Source organism: Thermothielavioides terrestris, chromosome 2 (genome assembly GCF_000226115.1).
Source record: "Thermothielavioides terrestris NRRL 8126 chromosome 2, complete sequence".
Lineage (NCBI taxonomy): Eukaryota > Fungi > Ascomycota > Sordariomycetes > Sordariales > Chaetomiaceae > Thermothielavioides > Thermothielavioides terrestris.
Window position 1 is genome coordinate 2,311,343 of NC_016458.1, and position 20,268 is coordinate 2,331,610.

General features: G+C 58.4%; 5 protein-coding genes across 5 annotated transcripts; 4 read left to right on the plus strand and 1 right to left on the minus strand.

The window, feature by feature from the left end:
* The first annotated feature begins 4,278 nt into the window (after nt 1–4,278).
* THITE_2112492 (uncharacterized protein) lies at nt 4,279–5,974 on the plus strand. Its single transcript, XM_003651754.1, has 3 exons — nt 4,279–5,026; nt 5,114–5,568; nt 5,644–5,974. The coding sequence occupies exons 1-3, from the start codon at nt 4,476–4,478 to the stop codon at nt 5,775–5,777; spliced, it is 1,140 nt and encodes a 379-aa protein (XP_003651802.1). The 5' UTR covers nt 4,279–4,475; the 3' UTR covers nt 5,778–5,974.
* Nucleotides 5,975–6,412: 438 nt separating this feature from the next.
* THITE_2112494 (uncharacterized protein) lies at nt 6,413–6,851 on the plus strand. The gene has a single exon (XM_003651755.1). The coding sequence runs from the start codon at nt 6,634–6,636 to the stop codon at nt 6,790–6,792; it is 159 nt and encodes a 52-aa protein (XP_003651803.1). The 5' UTR covers nt 6,413–6,633; the 3' UTR covers nt 6,793–6,851.
* A 977-nt stretch (nt 6,852–7,828) lies between these two features.
* THITE_2127658 (uncharacterized protein) lies at nt 7,829–8,685 on the plus strand (the record flags this gene model as incomplete). The annotated part of the gene is made up of 3 exons (XM_003651756.1): nt 7,829–7,945; nt 8,183–8,397; nt 8,433–8,685. 3 exons carry the CDS (start codon nt 7,829–7,831, stop codon nt 8,683–8,685), a joined length of 585 nt encoding a protein of 194 aa, XP_003651804.1.
* A 4,779-nt stretch (nt 8,686–13,464) lies between these two features.
* Nucleotides 13,465–17,880, minus strand: THITE_2112496 (uncharacterized protein). The gene has a single exon (XM_003651757.1). The coding sequence runs from the start codon at nt 17,591–17,593 to the stop codon at nt 13,937–13,939; it is 3,657 nt and encodes a 1,218-aa protein (XP_003651805.1). The 5' UTR covers nt 17,594–17,880; the 3' UTR covers nt 13,465–13,936.
* Nucleotides 17,881–18,008: 128 nt separating this feature from the next.
* THITE_2112499 (uncharacterized protein) lies at nt 18,009–20,030 on the plus strand. Its single transcript, XM_003651758.1, has 2 exons — nt 18,009–18,786; nt 19,167–20,030. The coding sequence occupies exons 1-2, from the start codon at nt 18,151–18,153 to the stop codon at nt 19,764–19,766; spliced, it is 1,236 nt and encodes a 411-aa protein (XP_003651806.1). The 5' UTR covers nt 18,009–18,150; the 3' UTR covers nt 19,767–20,030.
* Nucleotides 20,031–20,268: the final 238 nt, after the last annotated feature.

The following is a 20,268-nucleotide window of genomic DNA, read 5'->3' on the forward strand; positions in this document are numbered from 1 at the left end:
CAGGACCCCGAGATTCGGAGGGCCAGAGCCCCGTGAACCGGCACGTGAGAAGCCCCCGGGATGTCTGGGCACGGGCTGTTCTCACCGGCGAAGCCGAAGGGGGCGGCCGGGACCGGTTGGCACACTGCTGGTTCCTGGTCCGCACCCGGTGCCTGACAATCCGCACTGGTCATGCGAAGCCGGCATCCACGGACTGCCCCCTGTTCTGTCTGTGCCTGCTGACAGTGAAGTGAATTCCGCAAGTCGCCTTCCGCCGTCAATGAGCTCATCGAGTCATGTGCGGGGCTTGTTGCTTCGGCTTGGTATCAAGGGCAAGTTCCGAGACACTCCATTCCACCTGCGGAATCTGGTTTGGCGTGTAGTGTACGGCGTGCTGTATCCGCACGCACACAGTTGCCAGTTGAGCTGGTGAAATTTGCATGCTGGCTGTCTTGTTGAAGCCTGCGAAGGCTGAAGAGCCAATGTCGGGCTGAGTTGAATGACATCGGCGACCTACCGGGGTGCCCTGTCCGAGATTTGTTGGGCCGTGCCTCATTGCGGTTTAGCTCGCGAAGTCGCTTTTGCAGCAATGGGAGAGAAACATCGCACTCCATCTTGGCACAATACCAAGAGCAGCTGCCGTCGCTGTCATCACCACTTGCTGCGTCGTCGGGCAGGAGCAAGATATCCCACAAAGAGGTCCACCGTAAGTTGGTTCACTGTCTCCCCGGCCAGGGCGTTTCTCAGGCCTTGATCCCTAACAGCAAAATACTGTGAAGTTAACTGACGTTATGTACTTACACAGTACGGAGTAGTTAGTGCGCTGTACTCTACACATTTGTGTAGAGGCGAGATAACCCACAGCAACGGCGGCTGCATTGAACCCGCTGGTTGTGTGGGCGCTTGGAAGTTATGTGTTTGTATTCCGTACTCCGTAGTGTAGCTACACTACTTTGGAGTAGTGTAGCATCCGGCAGAATGCGTCGCGTCGTCGTGAATGTTATGTACTGTACACAGTCAATACCCGCACGCTAGTCAACCCATGGCTGGGACGTGGACGCGGTGACGGCGCTCGTCGCGAACCTCATGATCCCCGACGAAGCACTCGTTGTCCAGGGCTGCAGAACGGGACTGACCCGCCGACTGTGCCGCCATTGGCTGCCGGATGCCGTTGGCTTGCTGGGGTGCTGCGCGGGACCGGGCTGCCGTACCCTTGCTTTTGGTGGCATTCGGGTGGGCTCCTCCCCAATGCGTTGTCTTGTTGCTGCATTTTCCCGATGCCTGCGTCGTGGTGACTGAGAGACCCGCTTCCCTGTTGAGGTCGCCGGTAACGCGGCCGGTCGATACTCCGTAGAGGGCGCCGGGCGGCGCCGGAGAACTTCACAGTCAGTCAAGGTTCACTGATCTCGAGCTGAGATCGTTGTGCGTTTGAGGACGTCAACCACCCTTGGTCATGCGAGATTTACGGCGGTGCTCGGAGGAAGGGAACCAAGAGGACAGAGCGATTGCAAAGCCCAGAAGGCGGAGGCGACCAGTCGCTCGTTACTCGGTGGAGTCGATAGTTATGGCCTTGCTGTCTCGCTATGTTTGCTCGTCGCGAAAAGCATTCAATGCCGCGCCTAGGCCGGGGATACCGTGTAACCAAGGTGGTTTTGGTTTTACGCAACATCAGCGGCTGTTTTTGATTCGGGCATCGGTGAGCAGCGTAAGATACCTGCATACTTGGATTACCCGTCGGGTAAGGTAAGAACGAGAGGTGGGCTCTCCGCTCCGAGCCGAGCGGGGATGGGCTTGCACGGCCAGCTGCCAGGGACAGAGATTGCCGAAGCGGTCAAGAGACTCAGAACACCGACATTCAACATTGAACTGGTAACGAGCAATTTGGTGACGTCCGTATTCGATGACCATGCGTCATTGCCGACAGCGCGGATTGCACGGTAATAAGAGTCAATGTAATCCGTACAATGTGGTTTGGGCTTCCGCATCTCAAAATCAAGGCTCTGGCAAATGTTTGCACCATGTTGGACAGGAGCCCGGGGCGCCGACGTCACAATCAGAAAGAAAACTCGAAAATGGGCCTCCGCATTCCCCTGTTTCCTCTGTTTCCTGGCAAGTGCGGAATGGCTCCACAGCGCTAAGTTCAACCGTAACTTCCTCGTGAGGAGAGAGTATGTTCACACACTCACTTCACTGCCTGTCCCTGCTAACTTCCAGGATAAGGGAGTTAAATGCAGTGATGGTTTGCTCAGCTGACCGGAGGTGTAGTAGCGAGCAGCCGCAATGTTAAGAACCTAAAGAAGTCGCAGAACTCGGTCGAGCCCTCAGAGTAAAGGAGCTTGGGAGATACTTGGCGGAGCAGACGCTGCTACGCCATTCAAGACTACAAAGTAGGAGTAAGAGGAATCACGTATTGGTGTGGATGTATTCCGTACGCAGTACACTGCCTGGCAGTTACCGATAAAGTTACTTGTTCGTGTAACACCTCTGTACGGAGTGCGTAGTATAACTCGTGGCATTGGTCAGAGCATGTCCAAGTTTCCCGAGCATTGACTGACCAGGGGTTGGCGCAGCGCCAACTCAAATGGGTATCGGTTACTGCCATTTAAGGCTTAGGCAGGGCAGACGCCACTCATTCTAACTTTGATTCGCCCATCTTGCTTTGCTCCTGCCAATTCTGGCATTTCCTTCCCAGTGTCAGCATGCAATTCACACAAAATTCGATGCCAACCATTCCCGTGGAGTGAGTGCCTGGCAACCACACAGCAGCCACCCACACTTCGTCCTCCAACAGATCAGGTTGCTTACCCGACACGGTCGATGCACGCAACAAAGCAAAAGATGGACAGGCAGCTTGGTTTTCAACTTTCAGCCGCCTGAGCTGAATTCGTCCAGCACAGTCCCGAGGCAGGCCCCTTGTTTGTGAGGTCTGCCGCAGCGAGCGTTGCCGAGTTCGACCGAGAGACTGTGACTTGGATCCGATCCGTAGACAGACCAAAAGAAGGGCTCTGCCTGGTACCTGGCGTGCGTTCGATCTCTGGGTTGTGCCAGCTCGCCCAGACTGTATATAAGTAGTATGTAAGAGGCGCCAGATAGCACAAACAGTGAAGATTCGAGGGTTTCCCTCTTCGCCACTCTGAATCGAGCAAGGAATGCTACCAAGTCGTCTCTGTGTCAGTAGCCTTCCAGGCAATTCACATTTCACCGCATTTCACTCCCGCAGTCCTCCGGATGGAGAACCTGCACAGCAACAACTGGCCTAGCAAATGCTGGCAATATCTCATGGCCCCGCCAGACTGCGTCGTAGCCACTTGCATCGGCAGGGAGACCCTGACCCAGCTCCACCGCATACATCCACCCCCCCTCCCCTTCCCAAATCCTCCCTTTTCAACACGCCTCCAGAGTTTATTGCCTCTGAAGCCCTGCCAGGGTCTTGCTATATACACTAAGCTTGCGAGGTGCAGGATACTGCGGTAACGCACCCACAAGAGCACCAGCTCTTGCCTGGCTGCCGGCTAGTCCACTGACTTCATTGTTTTTTTTGCACGACCAGTGTAGTCGTGTGCAGGGCAAGTGGAGGATTAGGTAGGTACGGAAGTTAAAAGCCTGTCCCCTTGGGTCTCTCGTCCCGACACGTAGTGTAGTTACTCGAACTACACAACACGCCCAAATTTGACCGTTGATTCCCCGGATCGTCCAAAAGCCGGCCCCCTCTCGGCTGACTCCCAAGCCCTGGTCTCCTCAAGTTGTGTTGGGCTAGTGTAGTCAAGCGCGGTTGATATCAGCACCGTCTTGCCCACCTCGACCAAGGTACACTACACTACGGAATAGTGTACACTGCATACTCTAGTGTACACTCCCGGACCCCACGTCCCTTGGTTGGGTGTGCCGGCATCAAGCATCACCGGATCTTGAGCGAGACCCACACGGCGTACATCGGGAGAGGGGTGAGTTCGCTGCGGATCTTGAGAGGGCGTTCCACCTTACTGCGTTCACGCCATCCCGTCCGGCCTGTAAGCCCTGCTCCGCGCCGTTCAGACGACATTCCCCCAAGTTCACACCCATCCCAATTGGCAAGCCCGCCCTGACAAGGCCCCTTGGCAAAAGGGATATTTCAACCGTCGATCGCTCTCACGGTACCGGACAGTCGTCAGAGGTTGCTTGAAACGCCATCCCCACCGAGTCCCGCCCGCCCAAAGAGGGTAATAAGGTTCGGGCGACACAACTGCTTGGCTGGGGAACCGATTGGCCCCAGCGCTCAACTGGTCCAAGCCCTTCCGCGTCGATTCTGTCGCGCCCCTCAAAGACTCTTAAGGCCGCTGATCCGTCCCTTCGGACTCGCGGCTGCCACACCTGATCAGCATCTACCTTGGTTGATCTCACTTCCCAGTTCGGCCGGAAGAGAGACAGCCTGTCGACCGTACTCTCGGGACCTCACCATGACGATGACCCTGGATGACCACAGTCGGCGTCGCTTCGGACCCTTGAGCTTCCACCACATGCCTGCCTACTCGAGCCAGCCTCACTTCACGGACCCGTGGACGTCGTCGTCCTCGCCGACGGGACCGGCTCCCCAGGGCGGGAGCCAGCCACATGCCCTCTACACCGGCAACCAGGACAGCTCAGGCCTGCCTCACCTCAACCTCAGCCCGCTCCCAAGACAGCCGCCGAGCGCGCAGCACCCGCACCACCACCACCCACAACACGCTCAGCACGCCGGCTCAACGGGCGGCAGTACCTCAATGGCGCCGTACGGCTCGCTCCCGGTCACTGCGGCGTCGGCGGGCAGCGCGCCCATGGCAGGTGTCTACCGGCAGCAGGACTTGCTCTCCATCCCGCCAGATCCCTTCAGTCTGAACCGCCTCCAGCCCCCCTCGACGTCGGCGGCGTATGACGCATCGGCATACACCAGCTCCTCTTCGCCGGTGAGCGCGACGTACGCAACAACGTCGGCGTCTCCGTACGACCAGCTCGGCTACGCGCCGGCGCCGTTGAGGGGGACGGCGTTCGCGCTCGGACAGGAAGACGGCTCGAGGCGGTATTCCCAGCAGTCAGTAGCCTCGGACCTCCGCCCCCCTGCCGAGGGAGCCGCAGCCGCAGCCGCGGCGTGCTCTGCATGTTCTGACCGTGATCACAGAAGTCTGCAAGCAGACGACCGGAGGAGCTTTCAGGATGCGCTGGAGGCGAGCCACGGGATGCTCTCGATGAGTCAGGAGACGCCGCGGAACATCTACGACGTGCGTAACAGGGCGCGGGGGTCGGCAGACTCATACGGGTTCCCTTCGACACACTCGTCGACATCCAGCGTCTCGTCGACCGGCTTCAGCGGCTACTACGGCGGCTCTGTCGACGGCTCGATCAGCGACTACTCGGCGACGGGCTCCGACATCGAGTCGCTGTCCGGCCGGACACTGCCCCGGCCACAGGGGCTGATGTCCACCCAGCCGCCGGCGCCCCAGTCCATGATGGGGTCCTTCAGTTCCAGGGTGTCGTCGAGCGCGCAGAAGAAGCACAAGTGCAAGGTCTGCGACAAGCGCTTCACGAGGCCCAGCTCGCTGCAGACGCACATGTATAGCCACACGGGCGAGAAGCGTAAGCACAGCTGCCCCTGGATTCGCGACGTGTCTCCTTGGCCAACAACTCGTACTGACTTTGGTTTCGTCACAGCATTTGGGTGTGAGGTGGAAGGCTGCGGTCGCCGGTTCTCGGTTGTGTCCAACCTGCGCCGCCACAAGAAAGTTCACAAGAGAGGAGGCGAGACGCCATCAGACACGGGCTCCGAGGACCACCAGTCGCCGTAACAAGATGCCTCGATACCCTTTGCTACCACCCCTCAAAAACAACAGACGGCCTTGCAGCACACGCGGTCTTTCCCCCTTGCACGACATCCTTGATAGACTTCTTTTACATACGACCTTTTGATTCCGCATCGCTCGCTGCATGTGCGCGGTCACTCGCCAATATATCACCACGACGGAGAGCAAAACCGATTCTCGGCATTCATCCACGGCAGCCGGGCATCGGGTTCCCGCTCTCTCTCGGCCCTCGGTGCACACCTCAGTGGCGGGCCTCCCGACCTACCTCCTGCTCTCCTTTCCCATCACTTTTTTATACCATCCTTTTAATACCGTTTATATTTGGATGTCTCGAATGGTTGTGGCAGAGAGACGCATCTTCCAACAGGCGACTGGGGGATGCGATGCCGTGGACGATACCCTCATGGATTGGCGTTTCGGGGTCATTTTTTTTACTGGGCAGTCGTTCTCCTGCGGTCGAGGAATATCTTTTTTAGGTTCGGGCCCCTCAAGGAAGCGGTCGGAGGTTTCTCAGTGTTCAGTCCTCTCGCTGCGTGTTACCTTATTCTCTTTCATCTCTGCCCTCTCAAACGGTCTTCGGGGGGAGGTTCTGGAACTGGGAACTGACGCGAGGGAGGGCGCGGGTATGTCATCTCACGGCTGGCCGCTACGCACACGAATTGGTGTCCTGAGAGGACGTGGGAGCTGCATGGAAGGAAGGCATCTGGCGATGACAGGATGGGAATTGGGAGGAATGTACACGCTTACAACCCTAATCATGTATACTAGTACCTTACCTCTGGCTGCGTGGTCCTCGTTGAGGCGATTGCAGAGGAGAGAAATACCTAATTGGAAGAGAAACATGTCCCCTGGGCAAACATTGGCAGTCTTGGGTTCCTTCCCGTGCTCTCCTGGCCCGGTGGCCGCTGCAGTCTCAATGCTCCTTCCACAACTTACCTGTGGGAACCACCTTGCTCATTCTCGCTGCCTGGAGTTCCGCAGTACCCTATCCGTTAGCTAACAAGTGGGACGGTCAAAGGCTCCGCTGCCTTCGGTGGTGAAACTCCCCGCAAGGCCGCGAGTCATCGGCTGAGCACTTCCCGCAGCAGCATCACGGCCGGCCCGATCTCCCATCGAGAACACTTCCACACCTCATCTGAGCGTTGTTTCAAGACAATTACCTTCCCCGACCACGAATCTTGGTCTTGCAGCGCGCTGCGGCGCGTCCCACCGCGGGCCATGCCTGCGGCTTCCCCGATACGTCGAAAGGATGCAAGCACGGTTGCGTCTTCTGCAACGGGATGTTCAGCTCAACGCTCAGCGGAGCCGTAGGAAGCACAGAGGATGCATTCAGGATGGCCGGTTCCCCGCCGGCGCTGCTTTGGGTTGGCTTTGGTTGGCCCCTCGGAGCCGCGCAAAGATCGGTAACAGCTGCCCACTGGCCACTGTGTACACCAGAACCCCTACATTACGCTCCCTACCTTCTTAGCCGTTGTTACGTTAACCGCCCGTCTCGGCAACGATACCACAGTAACAAGGGGTTATCTTCGTTCCGGCCACGGCAGTTTATCTAGCAGCCCGATGCACACTGGCTTCAGCAAATGGTGGTTGTTGAAAAAGTCGACCATGGCACATTGCAGCATAGCCTGTATGAGACGGCGAACTATCGCACAGGAGCGTATGTCTTGCCTCATCTCCCCACGCCCGGTGAGGTCACCAGCGGTCGGAGAGGCGAGCATGACCAGGGAGGCAGGCCGTTGCGTTGTGTGGATACGGTTGAGGGAGGAAGCAAGAGTGGAGGACTCCCTTCGGCTCAGTGATGCCCCGGGCAGCCCGCCCGCCGAAAAAGGGGCTTCATCCGGCAGGCTCGTCCTGGGTGGGGAGACTTCCGGAGGGTGAAGGGGAAGGCGAAGCGACCAGAAGAGGAAGGGGATCTTCCCTTCCCATGCTGCGTCCCCCTGGCCGCGCTCACCCGCCTCGGTTTTCGATCCACCCCCAAACAGCACCCCGAAAGCCTCATTACTGCGGAGGCCCCTGCCCACAGGTGAACTAACGAGATGGGCAAGAAGTCGAGAGCGGCGAAGCTGGGCACACCTGACGCTTGGTTCTCTCGGGCGAACAAGTTTCGAGAAGGGTGGTTGTGGGGCGAGTCACGGCCGCCTACACAGTACACCGTGCCTTGTGCGAGGAGCAGTAGTGTAGTGTACCTCGCCAGGGATGCTGACCCGTGCATGTTTCAAGCAGTTATTCCGTACGCACATCAGTGCGTCCCTTTCGAAGGGGCGGCTCTCCGATCTTTACCCCCAAGGGCAAGCACCGACAGAATAGGCGTGTACAGCGGACAGAATAGGCATTATACAGCGTCACAGCGGATGCGAAGCCTAAACAACCTTCTGGAACACGCTGATCAGCCTCTTTTCGGCTTCGGCTCCGGGTGCTTTAACGCCGGACGCCGTCGCGGAGGCAAGGAGCGGGGATCCGGCACGTGGACGGTACGGAGCCGTCTTGTAACGAGTCGGACCACGCGGCCACTGCTCGACTCGAGCTCGTCCGTAACCGGTCGCAGGATACTGCACGGTCGCCCGAGTGGCAACTCCGCTGGATATTACACCGATATTGGCCCTGCGTGAGTTCTTCCTTCCTTTCCTTACCATGTATCAGTGCGAGAGGAGGGGGCGCGGGGCGACACATCTTCGGAAGCCAAGTCACACGCCCATACCGGGTTCGAGCAAGGAAGAAAAGACTTGAGGAGGAGGAGGCGACGCCCGATGTCCATGGATCCTACCACAGAGCGCAATTACTATTCGACAGCGGCGGCGCGGTGACGCAACCTGCCGCTAGGGCAAACCCGGCATCCCGCCCCGAACGAGACACAGCAACCCCGTTCGGATGGAGTTCGGTACCCCGCCCATGAGAAGTGCCTTGGTGGCCAAACGAAGCTTGTTGCAGAAGAGGCTGCTCGAGTCGCCGCGCCCCTAGAGAGAGCACATTGGGCGAGATAGCGCTGGCTCATGCTCGGACGGCTTGAAGCGGTGCGGGGGTTCGCTCATACCAACAACCGCAGCCGACGCCTTGGAACTTGTGGCATCCTGCTGACAGAAATGTGCTGCCGTGCCAGGTTTGACGTCGTCTCGAGACGTCACCTTGCACTTCTGTTGGCTGCTGAGGTTGGCGGCATCGCTACCGACGTCCCCGCCCAATGACGTCGGCGTGTGCGATGCCGCCCGACAACGCTGAATCAGGGCTCTCGCCTGGCGTTGTCTGCTGACTCTCGTGCACTACAGTACTGCTGAAGTGCCCCTTGGGGGCAATTACACTTCAAGTTTGGAGTTTGGTCTGGCGAGATAGTGGCGACCTTCAAGTCAACAGACGACGCCCGCCCACAATCATTTCGGACCAATCAGCAGCCAGCGATGTTAGGCTGGCAAGACGGGATCTTCAGGGTCCTCCTGTTTGGCAGCCCACAGCCCCGGGTGGAGGATGCTCAGGCGGGAGAACTGCGGGGGGCAAGCATGGAAATTTTTCCTTGTACGGCAAACCGCTTGATGCTACGGCACAAGGAACAGTTTAACCACTTTCCACTGCAGGGACAGCGCGAAAGACAAATTCCCTCGGCTCAACAGCACCCAACCACAACCCAACGCGGTCACGTCATCTGCTGAACTGCGAGGGCTGCCGCAGCGAAATTGGCTGTCTTCCGCAATGTCACCACAACCATGCACGTCCCCCAAGCCGGGCGCAGTGGTGTGTTCAGCCAACCTGCATGACTCCACATTGAGCTCTCCCAGCCGCGTCGAGCAGGAAGCTGCCTCGGCATCGCGAGCACAGTTGACGGAGCATTGTGAAGGACGGCCGGCGAGTTAGCTGTTCACCAGAATGTTGCCCCTTGTTTGTCGAGGAAGCCTCGTTCAATGGGACTGATTCAATTTTGTGGGTTGCCCCCCTCGGGATGACGTCTGGATACAGCCCGCTGGTAACTCCGTACCGGCGCGATCTGACGTCATAGGGCTCACAGACGCCAAGGCGGTTAAGTACCCTGCAGTTAGTGTACAGTAAATAATCTGTAGCGCATGCACTGTACAACAGCGCTGTGGTTGGTCGCTGATGCGATGAAGGAAGGTCAGCTGTGGCTTGGCACATAACCAGGAGACGGGAGACGCCCAGCCAGCCAGAAGGTGCAGCATGGTAACTGTGGCAATTGCCTGCACCATTTGCAGGCCGACTCTCATCGGGCGTTGGAAAGGCCATGGATCATCTATACTACCTTACACTAGCAATGTGCGGAATAGTGTACACTACTCCGTAATGTATGTACAGACACCGACTCTCTGGTGCACCTCTTGCTTCTTTAGTCTCCACAGGAGTGTAGGGCAACGCAGCTTACATCATCACTATCAAGAGGACGCAGTCTGTCTCTCTGGAGTGTTGGCTGACAAGATCGAACTGACGTGGCATCTCGTCAGCCTTCTTTTTTGTGTGCTTTTTTTTTTTTTTTCTTTTTCACTTTTTTTTTTCTAATGAAGGCTTGTTTTCCCAACAATCCGCGGGAAATTAGACAAAAAAAGACCGAAGAACGACCGCTTGCCGCTGTCGCACTCGATCCGGTATTAAATCATTTCGAGAATCAGCTTGGGTGCGTGATGACCCGAGTGGGAAATGGGATGCTGGATGCGGGAGTGGAAGGGGAAAGGGCTGCTGTGTGTAGGTGTGTACTGTACACGAACGTAGTGTTGTTAGTGTACGGAATAGTCCGGAAAGTAATCTGTAATTTTGCCGAGTGATACATCAAATGAACCCCTTTCCTCCATTTCCAGGTTCTTTGCGTTTTCGCCTTGTCCCTCTTTTTTTCCCCTCGAAAAGAAGACGGGTCACGGGGAGGAAAAATGAACACGGCATCATCAAAGAAAAGACCCGCCAAAACTCGGAAGCTAGTACAGACACATATCTAGCGGGCTGTCTACCCCATCCATCCATTCGTATGTCGTTTAACTCCTCCGTACCGCGTGAGCAGTGAGCGTTCCATCGCACCGTTACACTTGTACTCCGGAGTTACAACCTCGGTGGACACCGCAAGGCGCAGCACCCCATGCACGTGCAGAATCTGAAACAAACTATGATGTCATCCGCCTGGGGGGGCCTCACGATGGGGGCGGGTTATGCTATTACACCACGTTCAGTAAATTGTTGGAGCAGGGACATGGGCGGGGGGGAGTGTCGATGGGTGGATGGTTGTCGGATTGGGGGTTCTCGTTTTCTGGGGTGGGTGTACACGGATGAACTGCAGAATACACACTAGACAACTGTCCACCGGGCACTACACTAGGGAGTCTAATCTGTACACTAAGTGCGATACGGGCTGTGGCGTTGCAGTGATCCTGGATCATGGCGGTGATGCCGAGTGGATTGGACGGGTTTATGGGAGTGAGATGACGACGGGATGGATGTGGGATGGGAAATGTACTGCTCGTAGTGTAGTGTAGTAAAGAGGCGGAGGGGGTGACCCGTTGGATGGGGGCTTCGATCAGTAATACTTGGCGAGGAGAGGTAGGCATGCATGTCATTTTTTATTTCATTTTTCCTTGTTTTCCTTTCAAGATATATTATTTATTTTATCCCGAACAGCACACCTACCCGGGCTGTTCTTTGACGTCGTTATCTCGCCCCCTGCTCTGGGAAATCTATCCATACACTGACCTGCATGTTCCCGGCTTTCCCTCCCCGGCGTGTGCGAACCGGCATGATCATGACTCGAAACCGCAAATTCGCAGATTGCCATGCCATGCCGGCGCGGCTCCGCGAATTGCCATGCTCCAGCATGGCCAAAAGTGAGCCGCGGGTGCCTCGCTGAGGAGGAGGACCCTGGATTTGCTCCGCTTCCTTCCTGTGGGACGCCGTTGAAGCCCCTGGCGTCCGAGTTCGGGTTCGACCGGGGAACGCCGTGAGTGGGTCTTGTCACTCTTTTGTGTATTGTATCACTCTCTTACTGCCTTTATTTTCGAGACGTCCCTGTCCAAAGAGTTGTGCTTCCCTGCGTTCGTTCCACATGGCGCTCCATCCATTACGGCGTCGCCGCATCCCGGGCAGCAGCATGACATAGGTTCTCGACTCCATGCATGGCGAGCCGCTCCCTCGAACCATGTCCAGTGGTGTAGCCCCCTTTTTCTCCTGACTTTGGGGTCCATCATAGTGGTGGTTTCCCGATTCTGTCTTGTACATGAGGTCCTTGAAACCCCCTTTTCCTCCTTCACCTCCCATTCGACGGGCGACCTCCCTACCGATACTTGGCCTCCGGGAAGTACGGGCGAGCTAACGCGCTCCGCTACCATACACCGCTTCTTCTTGGGCCCCGGGGGGTGGTTCATCGCTCAGCGTGTGGGGTCAACAATACATGTACGGAATACTAGTAACTGCATGCACACGGTACATTGCTCTGGGGGAGAAAAAAGGCCTGTCATCATCCCGGAACACGCTCCGTAGCGGTTACGTATTCACTGCACCTTTCACTCTGAAAATTACTGCACACAATGCTTGACCATACGCCGGAATAATACAGCGAGATGATTTCCTCGCTAGCGAAGGATGAATGTCCGAGGCCGGCCTGCTTTTAACTGATATCTCGATCTTGTCTTTTTCGGGTCCAAGGCCCCCGACAGGTGACCTGTGCCATGGTCCGCGGCTGTCCAATAGCCAGATGTGGATGGTCGAGGACTACCGTTCTGTGGGAGCGCGTTGGTACGGCCGCGCCGAGGCCGAGCTGGATACAACCCGCGGCCCGAAAAACACGTTTAACCTGAGCCGGACAACGGAGATATGCCGGTTCAATGGTGTGCTGCATCGTGAGCTGTGTTGCAACTGCTGTTCTGTGCTGGTTCCGCGGGAGATAAATGGAGGATTGGCTACCGAGCGGGCTGGGTGCAACCCTCGTTGGCGGCGTACTTACGCGTAGTAGTCGGGAAATACACCAATGTTATGCAGACACTAGCTATGATGGTGGGTGTGTACCGGTGAGTCTGTGCGTGAGTCTCGTAGTTATCTGGTGACACAGGCGAGTTCTGATGCGTAGTTCGGCTTTAACTGGTCCGGCACGCCGAAGGTCTCTCTGTCCGGGCCGTGTTCAGAGACTCGAAGAGACCTTTTGGGAGATGAGACGTCTCCCGCAATCTCCACGATGGAGTCTACAATGGCGGAACCTCTCCAGAGGCGTGTTGGGGGTTGCAAACGGGATTAGGAGCATTGTACCCCTGAGACGTCCTGCGGTTGCCCCGGAAGGCAGATGCTTCCGTTACACTACCTTCTTTGTGTACGGCGGACAACACGTGAAAATTATCCGGCGTGGTACGGTGAGTTGTTGCGGAAGCAGACTGCCAATGTTCTCCGAGACGCGGGCCGACATCGCACAGCCTCCCTTGGCGGCACCCCTGGAGTCCGACATGCTGGCAAATAGTCACACCGAGGTTTCGGAAGTCGTTGTTCAAGTAAAGTTGGTTGGAGGCTCTGGCCCAACAGCGGTGTACCATGTATCAAGTAACTAGTGTAACTACGAGTAGACAGTAAACAGCGTCTTGCAGGTTCGGAAGACATGCTGCTGCCCCTGAAAGGTAAACTTGTGCCACAACAACCGCTCGGGAACAGACCACAATACATCGATACATGCCACACTTCAGGATCATAATCCCAGTACTAATCGGTAGCTATGATATGAGGAAAGAGAAAACCAAGGGCCAAGCTACGCATTAGCCAAACACAACGAGGCAGACAGAGACAGTCACATAAACTTACACGCAGCTGGCAAATACATCAGCCTAACTAACCACAACTTCAAGGGACCATCAACTCCCCAGGAACAACCCAAGTCGGTGACACAAACACATATTGAGTCCCAGTGAGACGAAACCATGTGATATGTATTGCCTGCTTTACCCAACCCAACACCGCTCAGTCCCAGTCCCAGCCCAAATGTCGCCCCGTCACACAATCACACACTTGCTTTTCAAGCCCTCCACTCTCACCTGCCCTCATCACTATTGATGATCCTCCACCATTTATACTGATGCCACTAATGCTACTACCTACTGTCCCGAGTGCCGCAAGAGAGGGAAAAGCAAGAATAGAAAAGGAACAAAAAACCAGCCCAATGCCAACTTAGTCAATTAGCACACCGTAAACTACAGCACGATGGCCAAGTCGCCGCGATCAATGCCCTCATCGACCAGATTCGGATAATACGGCACCATGGCGTCGGCGCCCCACACGTACGCGTCGTTGTACAGGCGCCAGTAGGGCGTGCGGACCTTCCTGGCCGGATGGAAGAGGCCGGCCCAGACGTAGTTGAGGACGAGGCCCGGGCCGACGGCCATGCGGATGGCCTCGATGGCCTCGATGATGCGGTCGATGACGTGGGGGCTGGTCTCGAACAGGTTGGGGTAGAGCAGGTTGAGCAGGTGGACCATGGCGTCCTCGCAGCCGAGGCCGACGACGCCGAGGGCGATGTGCTTGACGACGGAGGCGGCGGTCTGGCGGTGGACCTGGTCGCGGTCGATGAGCGCGTCCTCCAGCAGCGGCGTGACGGCGTAGACGTAGTCCTTGGCCATCTCGCCGATGTACTCGAACAGGAAGGAGAGCGACTTCAGCACGCCGTTCTGCACGTTGAGCTCCGGCACGCGGTACTCGTTCATGAGCGCCGGCAGGACGGTGAAGGGCGCGCACGTCTCGGCCACGATGCCGATGGCCACGGCCGTGTTGACGCGCGACTGGCGCTCCTGCACCCGCAGGTTGTTGAGCAGCGTCGCCAGCACGTCCTGCGGGCCGATGGCCTTGGCGATGAAGCCGAACGTGTTGTTGGCCGCGCGCCGGATGCCCTTCTTGTGCGCCTTGAGCATGTCGAGCAGCTCGAAGCAGATGCGCATCCACTCGCGCGCGTTGACGCTCTCGGGCCCGCGGTCCGCGATGCGCCCGACCAGGTCGATCGTGTTCTCCTGCACCTTCTCGTGCCGGTTGCGCAGGATTGGCGTGAGCCGCGGGAGGAGGTCCTTGATGGGCGGCTGCATCTGGCTGATGCCGACCACGGTGACGATGGAGCGGAGCGCGCCCAGGATGGAGCCGAGCACCTCGGGGTACTCCTCGCCGAGGTACTCGTAGAGCACGACACCCAGCTTGCCCATCAACGCGTCCTCGCCGCACTGCTTCATGACCATGGCGATCCGCGAGACGAGGTCGGCGGCCTGCTGCCGCACGGTGGCCGACTTGTTGTTGAGACGCCAGAGGATCGTGCTGACGATCTGGGGGAGGTACGGCTTGCAGCGGGTGCCGAGCGCGTTGACGACGGAGCCGAAGCCGTTGAGCATGACGATGTCCTCGACGCTCTGCTCCTGGAACGCGTGCAGGATGCCGTCAATGAGGCGCTCCTCCAGCCGCTCGCCAATGTCGGCGGCGCCGAGCGAGGCCACTAGCTTCTCAACCGTCTCGACCGTCATCTTGCGGTAGGCCTCGCTCTCGTCCTTCAGGTTGACCACGATCCTCTCGAGAATCTCGCTGACGCCCACCTTCTGGCCGATGTCGACCGTCGTCTCGACCACCTGCCTATAGTTGCGCTTGTCGAGGGCCATGCGGCGCACCCAGAAGCTCTTGAAGAACTCGTCCAGCACGTGCTCCTTGAGGTAGCCAGCCGTCACGCCGTCGGTGGCGGCGCACTGCGAGATGACCTTCAAGACGACCTTCTTCATCTCCTCGTCCGGGGAGGAGAACTCGCGCAGGAGGATCTCCATGATCTGGCTGGTGTAGTAGTTTGCGTAATCTTCGTCCATCAGGGGAATGATGTAGCCGACGGCCTTGAGGAAGCCGGCCAGGCCCTTACCGCGCTGCTTGCGCGCGCCGGTCCACAACGGGTTCAAGATATCGTCGAAACTCTCGATACCGTACGGGTTCGATGCCTCGGCCAGAGCAGCGATGGCCAAGCTGGTCACCGTCCGGACCTTGGTCTGCTCGTCGTTCAGGTTCGGGCCGATGCAGTCGACCAACTGCTTGAGGTGCGGCAGGACGGCACAGCCCATCAGGATGGGGATCTGCTGCACGATCTTAACGCCGGTGTGGCGAGCCTGCCACGACTTCTTGCTGCGGCAGACGGCCCGGAGGAACGGGAGAAGGGCGGGGATGCCAAGAGCAGAGGCGACAACGGCGAACGCTCGGGCGGTCGTGTTCCTCACGTACTCGTCTACGTGATCGATGTCGGGCCGCATGACGCTGATCATGGTGGCAAGGCCCGCGGCTTTGGCGAGGTTGGAGATGATTTCGCGACCCTCGACGCGCGCGTAGTAGTCCTGGTCGATGAGGAGCGGCTCAATGACGACCAGGATCTTGTGGACGTACGGCCGCACCATATCGTCCAGCTTGTACAGGATGCGGTCGATGACCTTGACGAGCAGATGGCGCTCCTGGTCCTCGAGCGTCTTCTCCATGAGCAGCGGGAGGATCTGGTTGAAGAGAGGTCCGGCACCAAAGTTGCGTGCGTTATCTGTGAGCTGTCTGAGCGCCGTCTTCCTCATCGGAGGAGTGCCATTCTTGACCTTCAGCAGAAGACGCATGATCTTCCTCTCCTTGAGTTCCTCGACGCTGAGTTCATCCTCGTTGGCTCCGTCCGTCAGCTTGCCAAAGTAGGCCATGTCTTCGGGTTTGAAGAACTGCAGATCGCCGACCCCGGGGATCTCTTTGGGTATCTGCTGGCCGAGGATGCGGCTGCTGCTGGGGTCCTGCATCATGAACCCGGTCGCCGGGGTGGGCACCGACGCCAGTTTGTGCGCGGGAGCCCGCACCGGAGCGTAGCCGGGCGGAGGTTCGAGGATCTTGTAGCCCTCCTCGGGACCGGGGAGCATCGCGTCGAGCTCCTCGTCGCTCAGGGGCATATAGCGGCCAGTGGTATCCGTGCCGAAGGCGGCGGGCAGCACGGCCGCCTGGGACGGGTGCATCGGGGTGGCGAGACCGACGTTGCCGACGGGTGTCGCCGCCGGCGCCTGGTCCCACCTGGACTTCTTCTTCGGTTCTGCGCCGGGCGCCGCGCCGATGACCGGCACCGACGGGGCTTGGTCCCACCGCGATTTCTTCTTGGGCTCGGCTGGGGCGGGAGCAGCCTGGTCGGTCGTCTCGGTCGACGCGACGTCCCACCTCGTCTTGCGCTTGCGGCCAGCCGTGGCGGCCGCACCCTCATTTTCCTTGTCAGAAGTATCCTTCAGCACAGGTTTGTGCTCTTCGACCGGGCCGTCCTTGAGCTTCTGCTCAATAGCGCGGCGGACGCGCTCCTCCTCCCGCTCGAGCTCTCGGCGCTCCATGACGTCGCGGTAGGTGTCGCCCTCTTGGGCAGCGCCGTCCTGGCGGTTGGCAGCGAAGGGGTCTGCGCGGGTGGGGGTCAGGGTGCGGTTGAAGCGGCGTTTCTGATAGTCAGTCTCGCGGTCGGTGATGCGGTTGCTGCGCTCGCCACGGCCGGCGAGGGGGTCGTCCTCCTCGACTCCATTGCCGCGGGCGAACTCGTCGATCTGGGCGCGGGTGGCGGTGTACTGGCCGACGAGTCGGCGCGAGGTGTCGGCGTCGGCCATCTCCTCGTCTTCATCGCCGTCGGCAGCGGGCAGGCTGCGGTGGTAACCGGCGAACTTGTCGCCGCCATTCTCGCGGTCGTAGAGCTCCGTGTCCCAGGCTTCGGTCAGCTTGGCCTTGGTGGAGACGTCAGCACGCTGGGTGGCGGGATCAAAGGTCCGCGACCCCTTCTTTGCCGCGGCGGCGGCATTGCGCTCGGCCTGGAGCTTCCGGATCTGCTCAAATTCCGCGTCCGACATGGTGCTGCTGCTGCTGCTGCTGCTGCTGCCCGCTTGGCGCCGAGCTCATCCCATTCGGTAAGTGGCTGGGTGGGTAGCGGCAAGGGTAGTTGGACGGGCGGACGGGCGGACGGAGGGGCGGATGGATGGACGCGTTGCGCTCGCTAATCTGCGTTGGGGGAAATCCGCAGTTGCGTGTTGTTGCGTCGTCGCGGGGGGAGATGGAAGTGGGTGTCGTCGGTGCTGAGGAAACGGTCGTTGGCTGGAAGAGACGTGCACTTCCCGATGGAGCTTGTTCGGCTGCGTTTGCTGACTGAAATTTTGTTAATGGTAGGGTCGGGGCCAGTGGCAGGCCAGGCTGCCGCGCTAAAAGGCTTGGCAGCCTATGAGGCAACTAACGTTACACCACACAGTTCTGGTCAGCAATCCAGGCCTGTTCTCATTGGCCTCACCCACATGCGGCTTAAGTCGGTTCTTTCTCAATTCAACGCAATCCAAAGGAAGCATGCTTTTCTTTCTGATTCACCAAGGATGTAATCGAGTTTCCGAGGCAGCAACAGTGCGCAGCCGCTGAAATCATGGCCCCGTCCGGCGAATGTGCGCTTTATGCCGAGCTGCTGGCCAACATCCGGCAGATTTCTCTTGCCGCCTCGCTTTCTTCACCAAGCGACGCCTCAACCCGAGTCTCAATATCCGCCGACTGCAGAACAGTCGAGCTGAGACATCGCGGTGTTGTCAGCCAGCTGCAGCTCCCCGCGAAAGCATCGCTCGGCGGCACGCTGCTCCCCATCCAAGACAGGCAGAGAGGCACCACAACGCTCTCATGGCGCCTCCCTCTCGATGCATCATCGTCCCCCTCCCCATCCCGGCAGGGCGATGACGTGCCTTGGTCAGCGACAGACCTGGTCCCGGGTTCCGTGGTTTCCTGCAGAGCCTGCACCGCTGCTGTTGTTCCGGCTGGCGCGGTGAAAGCGTGGAAGGATCTCCCCAGCGAGAACTGGGCCGAGATGATGGAGTTCTGGCATTGCCACAAGCCGCATCATCACCACGGCCGCGGCCACAACCACGAGGGTGAAGAGGGCGGTAAAGCCGATGAGCAAAGTCTTGCTGCCAGGGGCTACGGCGCATCCTCAGCAATCTCGGCTCAAGAAGGTGTCGGCTTTATCGACCTCACCGCCCTGATGTTTGCCGAGAGCGACTGCCGAGGTGTGACGGTAAGCTGTTCTTGCTGCGACCGAGTGCACAGTTCCAGTGCGCTTGGCCGGCCTCCCCTATTGTGAGCTACATTGCAACACGCTGCCTGAAGGGCATCAAGAAGGTAGCCAAGCCGGCGCACGCCGCCTTGATGGCGTGGATATCGATGCAAATGCCCGAGATCGAGACGAACGGGCATACCCTGCCTTCTATGCAGGCCGTCGGCGGGTTCGGAACCTCCCCGCAACGGGACGGATCCGTTCCCACCGGTGGACAGCCCGCCCTCCGCGCTTCGCCAGATCATTCACAAGTCAAGGATGCTCGGGGATTAATGGAGGGACATTCCTGTCTATCTTGCTACGGTCCCGTTCAGCCAGTCGCTGACCGCTGCCTCCTCTAGTTCTCCTTGTCCACCTTCGAGCAGGGCTCCTCTGACAGACAGAGTGTGCCGTTGACTGATCCCCCAACATCCCCAACCCGCAACCTAAACATCTTCTGCTCGTCCTGCCGTGCCCAACTGGGTTTGTTCAACTTCCGCACTGCCGCAGTAACCCTGCTCAAGTGGCAGATCTCCTGCCAGTCCACGTTGGATGCGGCTCCTGGCATTTCGGAATGTCTTGCCGCCACCCTCACGTCCACCATTGCCCGGTCCGGATCCTCCAAGTCGCTAATCACGCCAATACCGGAAACCGTCCTCGACGCAGATGACACCGCGCTTCATGCCTGGGTCCTCAACGGCAGTATCGTGTACTCATCATCAGGCGGCGCGCCGCGGCCTACACCGGCCATCAAGCTCCTCTACAGGCAGATACACCGCGAGGAGGCCGACAGGATGCTGGATGCGGTCACCTGCGAAGCCCAGGAGATAAACCTGCCGGCGCAAGCCCTGGGCGAAGTGGTGCGGCGCCTGGAGGCGAGCAACGGGTTGCTGCCGCCAACCGAGCGGGTGTTTAAGGAGTGGAAGGTCGGCTTGCTGACGAAGTGGGAGGCCAAGGTGTAGTCTAAGGGCAGTTGCAGTGTGGAGTTGTGGAAAGTAGGTTGTGCATAGCACACACAAGAGGCGAAGAACAAGCCTCTCGATTTATTTGTTTACATTCAGAGGTGTTCGCCGCCGAGCAAGGATGCACAACACGGCAAGTACCTATATATGGAATATGTGCTCCTAGCGCGGGACCAGCAGTACTCCGTAGCCTAGACCCCGACGTCTTGAGTTTTCTAATCAACAAATAGTGGAAGATCATAGTACAGAGCTCGAACATCTTCAACGATCGGCGTATTCTCGGCTGTTGAATCTGACGTTGTCCTCAAGGACGACGCACACCGTTAACGAAGTCATAGGTGCTATAAAGCGCAAATCCCGAGAGTTCATGTACATAGGGATCTCGCCAACGCAATGGCCAGCGAGACCCGGCGACTCGGGGTCCATTGTGTTCGACAGGGAGCGGAGGCATTTTATATACAGAATCATACACACCGCTACGCTGGCTTCATACTCGAGAGCG